This window comes from Gallus gallus, chromosome 3 (genome assembly GCF_016699485.2).
Source record: "Gallus gallus isolate bGalGal1 chromosome 3, bGalGal1.mat.broiler.GRCg7b, whole genome shotgun sequence".
Classification (NCBI taxonomy): Eukaryota; Metazoa; Chordata; class Aves; order Galliformes; family Phasianidae; genus Gallus; species Gallus gallus.
In genome coordinates, this window is record NC_052534.1 from 53,962,322 (window position 1) to 53,978,075 (window position 15,754).

At 44.3% G+C, this 15,754-nt stretch overlaps 1 protein-coding gene across 16 annotated transcripts in view; it reads left to right on the forward strand.

The window, feature by feature from the left end:
* The window catches only part of NHSL1 (NHS like 1), a 163,399-nt gene that overhangs the window by 68,463 nt on the left and 79,182 nt on the right, over nucleotides 1-15,754 (forward strand). For 2 of the 16 annotated variants that reach the window (XM_046939112.1, XM_004935693.5), the window contains exon 1: nucleotides 13,812-13,886. The exons of the other annotated variants lie outside the window; for them this stretch is intronic. In XM_046939112.1, the coding sequence (XP_046795068.1) occupies nucleotides 13,871-13,886 (16 nt within the window). In that variant the 5' untranslated portion in view covers nucleotides 13,812-13,870. Of the gene's footprint in view, nucleotides 1-13,811; nucleotides 13,887-15,754 lie in introns of those variants that run through there. 16 annotated transcript variants of the gene reach the window in all.

Here is a 15,754-nt window from a genome sequence, read left to right on the forward strand (position 1 = left end):
TAGCGCTGCCTTGCCTAGTTGTTTTTTTTCCCCAGGTTGAAACTGTGGAAGCTCATAATAACATGGAAATAACTTTAATTTCCTGTGTAGGAAACATAAAGGTACCGATTGTGTGGTGTGTGGGTAAGTTTTGTTGATGCTTCTTGTGGCCACTAGCCACTGCTGGCCACTCTTCTGGGCAGGTTTGGCTCTCCTCTCTCTGTGATACCATGAGCTGCTTAAGACTCCTCTTGTGACACACCGGGTGGTTCTTTGAGGATTGCCTTGTGATCCTGCTGGAAAATTTTAAGTGTATTTTGTTTTAAGAATGTTGATTGAGAAGAGGTCAGAGATGCAAAGTAAAGTTGATGGTGGGATGGTAATGGTAATTACTCTATAAAGAAGAGGAGAAACATCTAGGATGCGAGATAGGCACCTCTGAAGGAACCCTGGAAATGCACAGCGCGAAGTACATCTCGTCAGATACCTTAAACAACTGTTTTTATGTTTGTTTTGACTTTTTTTGGAATAGAGATTGTCAGGTACTTATCCAAACATGCCTCATACTTGCCATAAATCAAAACATATTTCAGAACTTTGCACCTCTGACATGATGATGAATTACTGTTACCTGGGCATTTACTGGCTGGCAAACTGTAATGCGCATATGTGTTCATGTGTGTTTTTAAAAATACTCGACAAAATGACTCGATTGTAATTCCTCTAGTGCTGCCAGAGCACTGGCTTGTTAATGGAAAGTGTAAGGCTGACTCAATTCTGCTGTAAGGTCTCTTTTGTAAGAGCAGGCTGGCTCTGCAAGGGCGTTTGAACTTCAAAGTGATTTGTATTTCTTTTTACTTCTGGGAGCAGTTAGTAGCTATTTGACCAGAATTTCAGTTCTGAGTCAGAATAAATTGTGGCTTTAGTAAATGGTTTGGAAGCAGGAACACTAACACAGGATGTGTACACTTGAGCTTTGCTCTTAATACACTAGGAGACAATTTTAATCTGTGCTTTGAAGGTTGTTTTTTAACCCCTTTCACTGCTGACAAACTTCTACAACAGGAGTTTTCATTCGCAGACGGTTGCTCTATTTTTTACTTCTAGTTGCTTCGTTTTTGTGCTGTGCAGCATCATCAGCTCTGCTTTCAGCGCGTTTGAGACCTGGCAAGCAGATCAGTTCTGCTGCCAGTTGCCGCCTAACTTCTGTAAAGTTTCTCATGCTGCATTCCTTACCCAGAACTCACGCCACAAAGCAGAGATGGGGAAGGAAGCTTTACTGATGGATTAATGGTGTACTAATTTTTCTGAGAGCGTTATTGTATGTGTGATTTACATAGAGAAACCATTGTGCACGCTGTAGGGGGAGGGCAGAATTCCTTCCATAATTGGGCAGCAAGCTACGAAAGCTTATGTGCCTTCTCCTATTGGGATGATAATACATGATTTTTGAAAGGAAGGTGGAGGGAGGCAATGATTATGAGGGGCTCGTTTTCCCTATACAGGGTTATAGGTTACCATGTGACTTGACTAGTAAAATCTGTTCTGCGTGCTGCTGACTCTGGATGGAAGGAGCTGACAAACTGGCAGGGGATGCCAAGGCTGAAGGGAGTTTGGGCTGTATCAGCCATATTCTCAGAGCTGTGAATGTTTCACCCAGTGCTGCAGGTCAGGCTCACGTGGCATTGGAGTGGTTCGAGTATTTGTACCTGGCTGAGTTGTCCTGGCTTTGTGTGCAACGGCAAAAAATGCCTGATAAATGAATACTTAGCTTTGCTCCATTGAACTGTTGCATTATAGCTTGCCAGCCATTGTAAAACTGAGAGCTCCACACAGTATTGTCATTAGTACTCAAATTAACCTGCATGGTTTGAGGCAAAAGCAGACTAGAAAAAAGTGAAATGTGTAGCAGCCTGGGAGAGTGAACGCTGCTCTATAGGAAATCAGACTGTTTGTTTTAAGATAGCTGAAAACCTATTAAAATTTCATCTGTCAAAGTAATTTTGCCTCCAGTGTTCCTTGATAGAGCCTGGCAAATCACTGGTTCTTCTACCTTTTTCCTTGGCTAACTGTACATGTACAGGAAGGAGGGTTAATAGAAAAGCAATTCATTTAATTTCAATTTCTTTCTGAGCTGTTTCTCTTCCTGTCTTTTTAAACCTCTTATTCTTCTGCCGCTTCATTGCTCTTCCCGTCTCATGTTGCATTCCCGTGAGGCTGCTAGGTGACAAGCACAAGGCAGCATGTGTTGCTTGGTATTTCACCAGCAAAATGGCTAATCTGCATTGGCTGCAGATTGAGACTTGCAAACAGTAGCAGGCAGTGATATTGGCTGGATTTGTCAATTTAAAATGAGCGAGAGAAACAAAAAGTAAATGCTAACTGCAAACATGGGGCACACCCTGACGTCCTGCTCGGCTGAACTCTGTTTGCGCGGAAGGCAGTTCAGGTCTGATGGTTCATGCTTCATTGTTAAAACCCTCAGAGTAGCAGAGTGCGTTTTGGAACCCATGGCAGCAATTAGACTTCACGTCTGATGAAGCAGTTACTGAACGAGACAATGAAAGTCGATAGCAAAATAGAGGTTGGTTGTTTGATCTCACAGATCCCTCTTCCTCCTCAGCCCCCTAAGCTGAAGGACTTCAAATGAGAGCAAATTGTTACTTCTGTGCTTCTCTTCTTTAATCTGTTTTTTGATTTTTTTTTTCTTTTTAATATGCAACTCATTAGTTTCAGGGTAGCATAATATTTCTTTATGCTGGCGAGGGTGGTATTTGTGAGGTGAAATGTCATACCTCACGTTTCTTCATTTTTCGCTGGAGAAATGAATGACCTGGTGAGGCAGAGGTGAGTCTCAGCCAGCTCCTTACCCACAGGTTGAACTGGCAGAATCACACATGGCTGCACGTGAGATGTCGGTAAAATGAAGTCTGGAGGTTCCTTCCCATCTCGTGGAAGTCACTGAGACATAGAATCATAGAACGGCCTTGGTTGGAAGGGATGCAAAAGATCATCAAGTTTCAACCCTCCCGCCACGGGCAGGGCCACCAGCCTCCAGATCTGGTGCTAGACCGGGTTGCCCATGGCTCCATCCAACCAGGTCTTGAATACCTCCGGGGACAGAGAATCCACAGCCTCTTTGCGCAACCTGTGCCAGCACCTCATCACTCTCTCTGTAAAGAACGTCCTCTGACATCTAATCTAAACCTTCCTTCCTTGAGTCAACGCGCTTGGTTGTCACTGCCTTCTGTGGCTGGTGCTGCTGAGCTGTGTCTTGGGGCATTGTAAGGCATTTCTGTGAGCACAAGGTAGCTCTCTGTGTGAGGGGTACAAGCCTGGTCTCCCTCACAGGAAGTACTCCTCCTGGGAGTACTTTGAAGAGGCAGCTGTAGGAGAATGGAGGCATGCTGCTGCTCCTGCTGCCAGGTATCCTCAAACTGTAGCTCACAGCAAATTTTTCCTTTAAAAAAACATACTGTATTGCAAAGTACTGATGGATTTGTTCTTTGAAACTGGATAGAAGGCACTCGAGTGCATGAAGAATTATTTCTGGCGTAAGGAAGTATATGAAAGTCATTGATGTGAACATTTTTCCCCCCCAGACCTGTACAGTTACTGCGAGCATGACATGGCAAATTAACTTCAGAGATAACACCCGAGTCACTCTGTGGCAAAAATCTCACCGTGTTTACCTTGACTTGGCAGAAATTCAGACAGGTCACATTGCAGCTCCAGAACACTTCACCAAGTCTGAGTTTGGTTGTCCTTCATTCTTCCTTTCAACACGGGGATAGCCCGTGGGGCTGTATGGAAGACAGGACTTTCCTCTGGAGCCCTGCATTCACTTGGGCTGCTGACTATATTTATTGTGTGATTTCCTTTGCATTGTGACCCATGTAAAGTCTGTCCATAGGTGGCAATGGGTGGGAAGGAGATTTTCACCCACACATGCTTTCTCCTCTCCTCCCAGCTCCTGTCTCTCCTTACTTCTCTGTTTTTTCACCCACTGCCACCATTTCACTTGGTCACTTTCCAGCCCTTCAGCACCACAAGAAAGTCAAAAGACTTGGCTGCTTTTTACCTCAGGCTGCTCTACCTGAAAAACTTCTTTGGACTCATTAGTCAGAGAAATTTCTTTTCTCCTGTGACTGGTCTTTCAAAGGCTAATTCAAACAGAGTTCAAAAGGTGGCAGCCACTAACATTTTGCTGTCTGTTGGCCAAGTCTTAATATAAAGGTGTTGGCATAGCTTTTTTTTTTTCTCCTTCCAAAATCAGTATAAACTTCAAACTTGCTTTTAATGCTGGAATTTCTTTAAATTCATGGGTAGCTCCTTGTGGGTTCCGCTCTTGGTGCCACTGTAGCGTGTCTGATGGAGGGAATTCTGTCATCCTGATGACAGCTTTGACCTTAGAAATATCTAAACTGTAAATGAGCTTCCTAACCATCCACCGTATAGTATTGCCTGGGAATGTCACTGTCACCAGGAAACTGAATTTCTGTAAACATAATGATTAATTTCTTCTATCACAGTAGCAATAGTGTTGCCACCTTGATATGTCATTAAAAATTACACTCTTTAGCTATTCATCATAGAATCATCGTAGAATGAATCATAGAATGGCCTGGGTTGAAAAGGACCCCAAAGATCATCTAGTTTCAACCCCTCTGCTATGTACAGGGTCGCCAACCACCAGACGAGGCTGCCCAGAGCCACTTCCAGCCTGGCCTTGAATGCCTCCAAGGGATGGGGCATCCCCAACCTCCTTGGGCAACTTGTTCCAATGCGTCTCCACCTCTGTGTGAAAAACTTCTTCCTAATATCTAACCTAAACCTCCCCTGTCTCAGTTTAAGACCATTCCCCCTTGTCCTACCTGTGCCATCTGTAGTTGGTTTCAGTGTTTGGCAGTATCAGGCAAGTTTGGTAATATCAGACGATACATTTTCCTCAGTGTTCCAAGGGCGCAGTCAGGACTATAGGCCACAAATTTTTGTAATGCTGGGCAGTTTGTATTTTCAGTGCTTCTTGGAGAAGCAGTTTTGGAATTTACAGCTCTGACATCATCTAACTTCACCTTAGAGCTTGATTCTCAAGGCATAGGGATGGTCTTTTTATAAAGTCCAAAAGGATTTTAAGATTTTGTTTTTAAGTTGTGAACACAGTTCTGAAGTATTCCAGTTCAACTGAGATGATTGTGCGGAAGAGCAGTAATCATGTTTCCCTTGGTAAAGAGATGTGGAAGTAACAAGAATGGTAAATCTCTTTAAGCAAGATCACTTAATCCATGCTATTCTAATGTAAAATTATTTAGTGGGGATTCTTTCTGTATGCTTTTTTGCAGGAGATCTTGTGCTCAAGAGGAAGAAAATATATCAGCTAATACATAGATAAAGGCCTATAAACCTGAGGGAACTGGTGGTGTTTTTAGATGCTAGAAGATGTGGTGGATTTAGCAGTGGGGTGTGTGTATCTGTGAAAATGGTTCTTCAAACTTCAGGCAACTTCATAAATAAGCATTTATGGAAACCTCAAAGAGCATTTGTGTAAAAGACTGGAATAACTCCAAAACAAATACTGTGTGGTTTATATTCTTTTTGTGGACCCTTTTTGGAAAAAGAAATGGATGTTTTATGGACACAATTTTATATATGAGTAAGCATATAAAAATCTAAACATTTAAGTGGAAAAAGTGAGTGATTTGATATGAAGCTCAGTTACTCACCTCATAATAGATTTTTCTTCCATGTGTAAGTTCTATACACAAAGATAAAACTGGTTGTATTAATATGTATTTGCAGCGTTTGTAGCAATTAACGTGTATGGGCAGGTTTGTGTCTTAGTATTTAAGGCTGATGGTTCTGTAGCTGAAATCACTGGACGTCATGCATTCGTGGAAGCAGTTCTCAGCCAGGAGCAGAGATACTGCTTAAATTACCGAGGCATGCACAATTTGTCTTAGTGTGTTTGTGTGGTTGCGCAGCAGAGGGTTGTTTTAAAACTTTAATGATGTACAGTGGCAATCAAAACTCTTCCTGCTGATAAAACAGCTGGAGCTATTTGAAAGTCTGATATTTAACTACAGCTGGAAGTAGCAACTTTTGCATGGTCGTACATAATCGCAAATTTAATCAAAACCTTTCCTTCATTCCCGTGTCTTCTGGCAAACGTTGTTGTACGTGGGATCTGAAAGTGGGTTGGTTGAACAAAAAATTGCTAGCGACAGAAACAGATTAAGTTCGAGTAAGGAATGTTGATAGGCGTCACAGAATCATTTAATCAAGGGCGCATCTCTACTTCTGTTTTATCAAAAACCAGGGATCCAGCCATAGTTGCTCTTTGTTTCATAAAATCCTTGCCAAATTTCAATGCCTTGCTATTTCTATGGTATAAATAACTCTTATCCCCCATAATGAATTGGTGACTGCAGCTCCCAGGGAAGATGCCAATTCCTTTTAACAGCTTTGTGCTGCTGATGTTGTTCATTAAGGTGTTCATTTATGACACCTGTTATTATGGAATTGTGTCTTCACCTCTGAAGTGAAACCGCTTTTATCTTCTACACTGCTCCACTGGGAGATTTCTTGGTCTCTATAGCAGAGCACAATCTTGGGAAATGCAAATCAAACAAATAGAGCAGCACCTGTGCTAGCTGTGCATTTCCAAAGTGAAAAGGACATCACAATCCAGCTCATCTTGCAGTTTAGCTTAACTTGATGTTTGAATTAGCGCAGTAGCCAGAGCAGTGCTCTTCACAGAAGAGCATTTGCTTGCTTCTTTGAGCAATGGAGAAATGAACAGGGTGCTGTGATTTTCTTCCTGAGAGTGTGGTTTTGAGCTTTATGAATGTTTTCAAGTTATATTTCACGATCCATATACAGCTTTTTTCTTGTTCCCTGGATACCTCTCTCCTAAATTCAGTGAGTCCTTAGGCTACAAAATTTGGATAACTCCCTATCAATAGAGAGGCAGAACTGATGTCTCCGGACTTTCATATTTTCCTCTTAGCTCTCTGTATTTTATAAAACAGAGTGGATGTTTTCCTGCAAGATGTTGTATGCAGCATTTGAGAGGAAACAATGCACTGTATGTGCTTTCCTACTCCCTGCTAATAAAATGCTAGCATATATGAAATTTTCTGTTTCCATGCAGTTGTTATTCAACTGCTCATGGGTTGTCCTCTAAAACTGAGGGCGCCTTTGTCTTCAGAGTGGTCATAGTTCACCACTCTGGCAGGACATTGCAAATATTATAGCTCCTTGTTTTTCTTTTCTGATCTCTATTACATATGAAAAAAAAAAAGTGAATTTGCAAGTTGAGAGTGCGGTTTAATGACTGAAGCTAATGAATTTTGCAAGAGTGTATTTAGTTTCTACTGCAGTATTTGGAACTACTAAAAAAGGGGATTTGGCAGCTTGTAATTTAAACCATGAAATGTGTTTTCCTCTTGTCTTTTATCCCCAGAATCTCAAACAAAACAAAGCTAATTAAGGTCTAGATTTCCCAGCCATTTATCCATCCACCTGCTCTTTTGCTGACATTTATCTGTTCATTTATCTACCAGCCTTCTTTCCCTCTCATAGCTAGAAGGCTCATGTTGTCTATTTCTGGTGAAGGAAAGGAAGACTTAACTATAACCTTATGTGTAGCTTGCTGCTCCGAAGTTAAAACTGAAGCATCTGTTAAAATGTAAGGCTTAGGTGCTTGTGATATCTGTGCAAAGTGTATTATCAGTGTGAGGATGCACGTTGGACACCTGAGAGTACGGCACATTTTCCATCTCAGAGAAAGGTAATTAATATGTATACCCTCTGCTCCTTCTGGAGCTTCCCTTACATATGGTGCGGCAACTCCTACTTGGCACTGTGTCTTCTCAAGGCAGATGGTTTCCCTGGACATTGAGCCTTGCAGTGCACCAAAGGGAGCTATGAGCTGTGAATTAAATGCATTGCAATTGGTGTACAATTTGCGGATGAATCACTCAAAACAAAAAGATGTGTGAACTGTGTGGAAGGCTTTTGGCAAAGTTAGTCAGAAGTTGTCAAACCAAACTCTGAAGCAGACTGGATCACAGGGTCCTGCGCAAACCATGGGCTATGTCCATTAGCCACACATGCAGGTCCAATGTGATACTGGTGGCTGCAGCTCCTCAGTAACTGTATTAATGAAAGAGGGGCCTATTAAAAAAACATACTTGTAACTTCAGTCAGCCATGCCTAATTTCAGTGCTTGAAACAGGTGCAGAGGCCAATGAAGTAGAGGCTGTACTTGCTTGTAATTTCCATTGATTCTTTTAAATCTTCTTTTCTCAACTGTTGTCAACAGTGCTGAGGAACAGATGAGTCAGGGTGGTTATAGCATGGTGTACACTTACACAAAAACTTTCATCCAGGGGTTGTTAACACCATTTTATTAACCTTCAGTAATGCATGTAGTGCTACCTATGATAAATTACAGCATTTTCATCTCAATAAAAAAGAGGTCATTGTGACGTGCAATGGCAGAAGCAGATATGACATTATATGTTTGACTTGTAGCCAGCTTGACCCATGTTTGTGAAGGGAGAGCAGTGAACGGTACAGCTGGGGGCATGGTGAGCTGAGCCTGACACCGAGGAGATGGCAGCTCCTCTGTCATCCCTGGCAGGCCATGATTCACCTGGGATGAGAGGAAAGCAGCAAACCCATTAAATTAATCAGGTCAAACGAGAAGTAGCTCATTTAGTTCTCCCTGCTCCGTGCTTCGTACACACACGTGCAGGCACCTCCACGAAGAGGCAGAGCACTTCTGTCCTAGGAGGAGTCACAGCACACACCTGGGGGCTGGTTCAGGTTTGTAGCTTGGAAGGAGTGGGGACAGGTAGGGGTCCAGTAGTGTTTCCTGTCATGGTGCTGTAGTAACCCACATACCACTGCTGTGTCCCTCTGCACACCTCTCCAGGTGAAGACACTGCCTTAGTTTGCAGCTCAAGGACAGCGAGTGCCAAAGTGCAGATACTTTTATGTTCACATTTAATTACTTGTGTGTCCCTAAAGAGAACTGCTTAAAGTAGTGCAGGTTTTATCTAGCCTCATATTTTAGTGGTTTGTTAGATGAGCATTTCTGACTGTATGAATGAAAACTCTTCCCAGCCTGTACCGATGGTTTGCCTGCACAACTGAGCTCCTTAGACAAGAATAGAAACTGATTTTCTGCTTGTTTATTTGTGTTTGGCCTGTGTTTGACAGCCTCAGGGAGCTTGTAGGGAAAGGATGGCTCTGTGTTGTGTCGTGTTATAATTGTGCCTATGTAGGGAGACAGCCTGTTCTGTTCTCCTCCTTGTAGGACGGTGCACGAGGGTATGGTTGTCTTTGTCGCTCTGATCCGTTAAGGTGTGATTTGCCTTCTAGCCTAAAAAAAGGGCAATAGTGCAGGTAATTCCAGGTGTCCTTACTGCCACCCTTCATTTTCATGTTCCCCAGTACCTTGGAGCGTTCTTCAGCAGCCCTGGTGAGAGACCCTGCCAGTCCGAAGGACCAACCTATGGGAAACCCATGTGGTATCCCTGTGGTGACCTGTGCATGGATGACTGAGCAAATGAAGGTGCTTATGTGTTTTTCTTTGTTCTGTTTTATCATGCTTTATTTTACTAGTAAACATTATTGATGAAGCTCTGCTGCATCGATTAATCAAAGATAACTTGACACACAACCCTGGCAAAAGGACGATTTATTGATTTGAATGAATTTGAAGAAGTTGGTTGTAGATTCCTTCCCTGACTTGCAGCAACTCTTAAAAAGATTTTGCCCTTTCTGTGCCCTTGCTCTGAAGAGTAAAGCAAACAAAAGATAAGGCAAACTGATTCATGGCTTCATTTTATTTGTTTTCTTCCTCACTTAAGGCAGAAGATAGCCCATTCTGAAAACCATTCATTTCACTGTTTTTAATGCCAAGTACTTTTCACCTTCAAGGACTGCTGGGTTTATTACACAGGAACTTTTTGTTTGTAGTAGTCTGAAGCCATAATTTCATATGTGTGTGTAATATCTACTTGTAAACTCTACCAGTTACAGCTATAGATATTGTAGAAACAGAAATAAAGATGTCTTTTGAAAACCTGTTTTTTATATATATATGTATATAAAAGATTTACATTTGGCTCCTGGATTTACATACAGCTGAAGTGGAACTAGGTGCCTCCTTCAAATAAAATGACAGTGTTTTAGGTTTAAAGAAAGAAAACAATTTGAAGTTGTTTCAGAAGTTTTAGTGGGAAAGGATCGTTTTAATGATGGGCAGCACTTTCAGATATTTGTATGGTTTAGTTCCTCCCTGTTGCTCATAAGTGTTCAAGAATCAGTGTTCTTCTTTCTTTGAATACTTAGAAAATTCACTTTCTCATGCCATTCTTGAGAGGTATGGCCAACCCCTGCTTCTGCAAGTTCAAGAGTGTGTGAGTAGCTTTGTGCTATAGCTGGAGCACTGATAGTTTGGAAAGGTCCGTTCACTGCAAGTCACTCCCTCAGGCTACTTTCTGAAGGACGGGACACAGCCTTGTTGCCTCCTGCTAGGTCTGCAGGTCTTGCTAGGCCTGCTGTGACCTTCTCCAAATAAATTTCTTCTCCTACAATAATTTTTAAAAGATTTCTTTCCTTCTTCACTGTGTGAGGAAAATACACCTTGATCAGTGAAAAATTCCTCAAGTGGAACTGGTAACTTCATAATATAAAATGTAAAAGAGAGCAGCAAATATTTTCTCTTGCGTTGCAGTTAGAAGACTACTCAGTGTTACTTATCAGAATATAAATCAATGTCTTGTCAGCTGGTGCTCAGTTCTGGGCCGAGACCATCCATTTCAGCCCATCCTGGGGCTGACCTCCTCCATCTCTCCTCTCTTACCATCCTGTGGCCACCGCTCGGCCTGGCAGGCTCTGATACTGACTTTTCTTTGGGCCCAAGCTGGCTGCAGACAAGCAATGTTGCTGGGCTGTGAGAGCCTTCAAGTCCAAAATGGTATTTTGACTGCAGCTGTTTTCTTTGGACAGCTTTTCAGGTGTTTTTTTTTTTTTTTTTTTTTTTTTGTGTGTGTGTGTGTGTGTGTTACACACAGTTTGAAAGGGAAATGTGTCAGAATGATTCAGGCTTTAGAAAATCTCCTTCAAAAAGCTGGTTGGCATTCATCCATGGTATCAGAAACGTGCATCTTTATGGACTTTGGTTTGAAAGGAAAAAGTGTTTAATCAGATGTCCCATGAGATCAGGCTTCCCGGGGCCCCATCCAACCTAGCCTTGAACACCTCCAGGGATGGGGCACCCACAGCTTCTCTAGGCAGCCTGGGCAAGCACCCCACCACTCTCTGAATAAAGAATTTCTCCCTAACATCTAACCTTAATTTCCCTTTGTAATGTTTAAAGCCATTCCCCCTTGTCCTATCCCCATCTGCCCATGTAAAAAGTCATTTTCCCTCCTGTTTGTAAGCTCCCTTTAAGTACTGGAGGTCCTCAGTGAGGTTTCCCCCGAGCCTTCTGCCCTCTCTTCTCCAGGTTGAACAAGCCGAACTCCCTCAGCCTTTCCTCATATGCTCTACCTCTGATCATCTTCGTGGCCCTCCTCTTGACCTGCTCCAACAGCTCCATGTCTTTCTTGTTCTGGAAAGACAAGGTTTGATATGTGAAAACTCACTTCATGTGATTGGAACTCTTCCCTTTAGATTACCATGACCACTTGTATAGATATGCAGGGAATGCACAATTCTATGTGTCAGCCATGGTCTCCTCTATGAAGCCAGTCTACGTAGCATCCAGTTAGTTGATCAGAATGGCCATGGCACCTTTTAGAAGACAGAGTAAAGCTGCAAGAATTTGGAGCACAGTAGCCACATGTGTCAGTGTCACACCAAAGGTATACTGAGCTTGTCTCCTAAGGATGGTCTTAGCTCAATTTTCTGAGGAAAGAGGGCACGTGTGACCACACCTGTGCTCCCTTCTGACTTTTCAGCACACCTTCATTTCTTTCCCCTCAGGTTTTTGGGAAATAGATGCTGGTCTGCTGTATGCCTGTTTGTAATCCTGCTCCCCTTTTCAAATCTGCATATTTGTATTTTATTTTTAATTTTGTTACCTCAGTTTTCCTTTGAAGCCTTCCCTCTTTCCCACAGACATCAGCATCCCAGACAAGGGATGCAAGTTTCTCTCTACTGATGAGGACAGAGAGTACTGAAGAGTGGCTGCTTGTTGAATATACGTTTTTTCCCACTGTGTTTATGCTGCTTGATTGCTGGTTTTGCCTCTTTTCAGTGCATTTTTGCTCATGTCTGTGATCCCCATGGTATTTCTCGATCCCCACCAGAGTGTTGCAGCTGCCCCCAGCCCCCTGTGAATAGCACTGATGCATTGCTTGCTTCCCCTTCCAGGTAATTAATGAGTAGATTTAACAAGATTGAACCTTTAAATCCCCCTGGTATCCAAGTAACCTTCCTCCAGCTACAATATGGTTCTGTTTGTTTTGCCTATATGCAGTGTTTCTTCCTGGTACCCTCTGAAGAGTTACGATAGGAAATTGTGCGTGTATGCCCGGAACACCACAAAACAGAATTAAGAGAATAAGGCCTTTTGTTTCTTTGAGCATAGGGAAGTCTGGAAGTTAGTCTGTAACCTTTCTATCAGAATTTGGAAAAGAACAGGTAGGCTAAGCTGTATAAAGACCGCTTCTGGGTTTGGGGCTGCTCTGCTGCAATGTCCCCACGTTTTGCATGCAGCAGCCTGCTCTTAGCCTGCTCTAAAATGAAGCCACTTTTCTTGCATGATGACAGATCACTGGAACGTGATACTTTCAGACCTAAGCATGCCTAATGGTACCCGGCATCTCATGAACTCTGCCTCAGCATCCGGGGTCTAAATTCCTGCTCTTAAGGTGTCTGTACCAGGGTTTTTCTCTGGAGCCCTTCCCAAAGACAACGTGTTTAGTTATGTCCTTTATCGCAATGTGGCTTTACTGAGGAATTTTAGGGCAAGTAATGCTTTTGGAGAGAGCTGCAGTTCTCAGTTGCTAGCAAGGGAAGTTACCCTGACCCTTTACATTGCATTGTTCCCACATTACTTTGCTGTTTAGGGTCAGGCCCTATAAAAATCAACATCGCACAGGGCAGCAATTTGTGTCCTGTATAAAAACAAAGCCCAAGGTTGAGCACTTGTCTTCCTATAGGTCTACTGTGCAGAAAAAAAAGGGGAGCATGCAAGAAATTCTTGGAGCTGCATCCCCTGTGGTTTTTGGAGTCACATCACAGTATGGCGTGAGTTGGAAGAGACCCACCCACAAGCGTGACTCCCAGGCTGGTGAGGGCTCTGGAGCACAGGTCTTAGGAGGAGCGGCTGAGGGAACTGGGATTGTTCAGTCTGGAGGAGGCTCAGGGGAGACCTTATCACTCTCTACAACTACCTGAAGGGAGGCTGTGGCGAGGTGGGGGTTGGCCTCTGCGTAACTGGTGATAGGACGAGAGGGAATGGCTTCAAGTTGTGCCAAAGGAGGTTCAGGTTGGATGTTAGGAGCATATTCTTCTCCAAAAGAGCGGTCAGGCGCTGGAACGGGCTGCCCACGGAGGTGGCTAAGGCACTGTCCCTGGAGGTGTTTAAGAAACGTTTAGATGTACTGAGGGACACAGTGTAGTGATAAATATTGGTAGTAGGTGGACGGTTGGACTGGATGAACTTGGAGGTCTTTTCCAGCCTTGGTGATACGACTCAATGCCTGCCCGTTAATTGGCACATGCAGAGAGCAGCTGGGATGGACGGAAGCTGACCGCGGCCCTTTCATCTCCCCCCTTCCCGAGCCGCCTTGCATCTGCCGGCCAGGGCCGGGCGGGGCCGGGCGGCGGCTGCGGGAGCTCAGCTCGGCGCGGCTCGAAGCGGTGCGGGATGTTCTGCCTGAAGGGTGAGCGGGGCCGAGCCCCGCGCTCGTTTCCGGCTGGGTTGTGTGGGATGGAGGAGGGGCTGCGGCGCTGAAATGTTATCCTTCGAGGGGGGGGGGGGGGGGGGGGGGGGGGGGGGGGGGGGGGGGGGGGGGGGGGGGGGGGGGGGGGGGGAAGGGGAAAAAAAAAAAAAAAAGTTGATTCGTTTATTCAACGCTTTACCGAGAGGAGCGCGGATGTATCGCTCCTTTTGTGAGCAGGGAGCGGGACGGGCAGCCCGCGGGGACGCCGCAGTGCCGGCAGACAAAAGGACGGGCGTGCCCCGCAGCGGGGGCTCCTGCCGGCCGGGGCGGTGGGCTGCGGCTCCCGGGGGTCTCAGGGCCCGGGAGGAGCAGGGAGCGGGGCTGCTGGGGAGCCTTGGGGAACGGGGGTGTGCTCGGCCAAGAAGGGAGGGGAGGGGTCGAGGGTTTTAATTGGCATTCCTGAGAACGTTCTACTAATGTTTTTATTCGAAATCGGTGTTGTTGCGGCTGTCTTTTTGTTACCGAGGTGCAATAGTTGAAAGCCGACAGCGCGGAGCTGTTGTAAAGGAGGAGTTTGGGAACTGTAAAACACACCCTTTCCCCGTGAAAGAATAGCTGGTCGGGTTCAATGGTTGGCTGCTTGTCAGCCCGTGCAGTGAGTATTTCGCTCCTCTCTCGGAGCTGTTCAAAACGCCGATTGCTTTCGCTCTCCCAATGACTTCTATTTGCGCTAAGGATCTCGGTACGTTTGCCAACCGTTAATGAAAAAGCAGACCCGAAGTTTCTTTCCTGCCTGTTTTGGAGTAGCGATCCCGCGTTTCTCGACAAAACCTTAATTAACGTAACGGCACGGTTTTGCTGTGCATTGGTTTATCTTAAATGAAAGTGCTGCTGCGTACCAAGCGCAAACCAACCAACCAAAACAAAACAGCTCTATTTAAACTGCAGAGCAAGGGGTTTTCAGTCCATGACATAATTCCGTGGATCACTGGAATTTAGAAACAGCGACAGCGGAGACCTTTTAAAGCATTAACGTAGAGATACAGACCAGAAGTTGTTTAAATAAAGAGCATAGCAGATAAACCATTTTGGGTAAGTAGGCAGCTGGTAGGATTTGTTCTTCTGTATTTTTGAGCACCTGGTTGAAAACGAACTCAGGAGCAAAGTTGTCAGGGAAGTCTTACGTCCAGCAGTAATTCTATGCGGTGAAATTCATACTAAAGCAAAAGCAGCCGTGCTTTTGAATGCATCTCCAGTTGAACGTGCGGGAACTGTTCTCGAATTGTTCAGGTTGTGTTTGTAAGGCAAGTTGTTAGTTGTGCGACACAAAGCCTTCTGTAGGGCCGTGCTTCAAACCAGCCAAGGCACTGGGGAGCTGTGTTGAATAGCCATGTATTTGGAGTGCTTTTTCTCTTTGTCTGCCCTTACGTACTGTTTTCTCTAAGCCACCACTATTATTACTTTGCAGTAGGCTTCTCCTTACCTTGAAGAGCACTGGTTACCATGCAGTACGTTATTAACTTGGGTTTGAAAATGAGGATCCTGAAATAATCAGCTGGGGCATTACCATTGATTTCTTTCTGTTGACCTCAGCACGTGTTGAAGAGAATTGCTTGGGAACTCATCGAGGGGGAGGATTTGTTTGTCTTCGAAGCTGCACAGCAGGTCTGTCTCTCAGATACTGTTTTTGTTTAGGCTCTGAAGGCTCTGGGAGGGGTGGTGAAGTTGTTTACACACTGCCCTGGCTCCCACCTTGTTGGTTTTTTTTTTTCAGTCTTATGATGACCAGCCTTGATACGACAAACTGTGGGTGCTGAGTTTGTGGAGTGAAAAAGTTGGTGTGCCTGGTGGGTGTGTTCTGTGTAGGA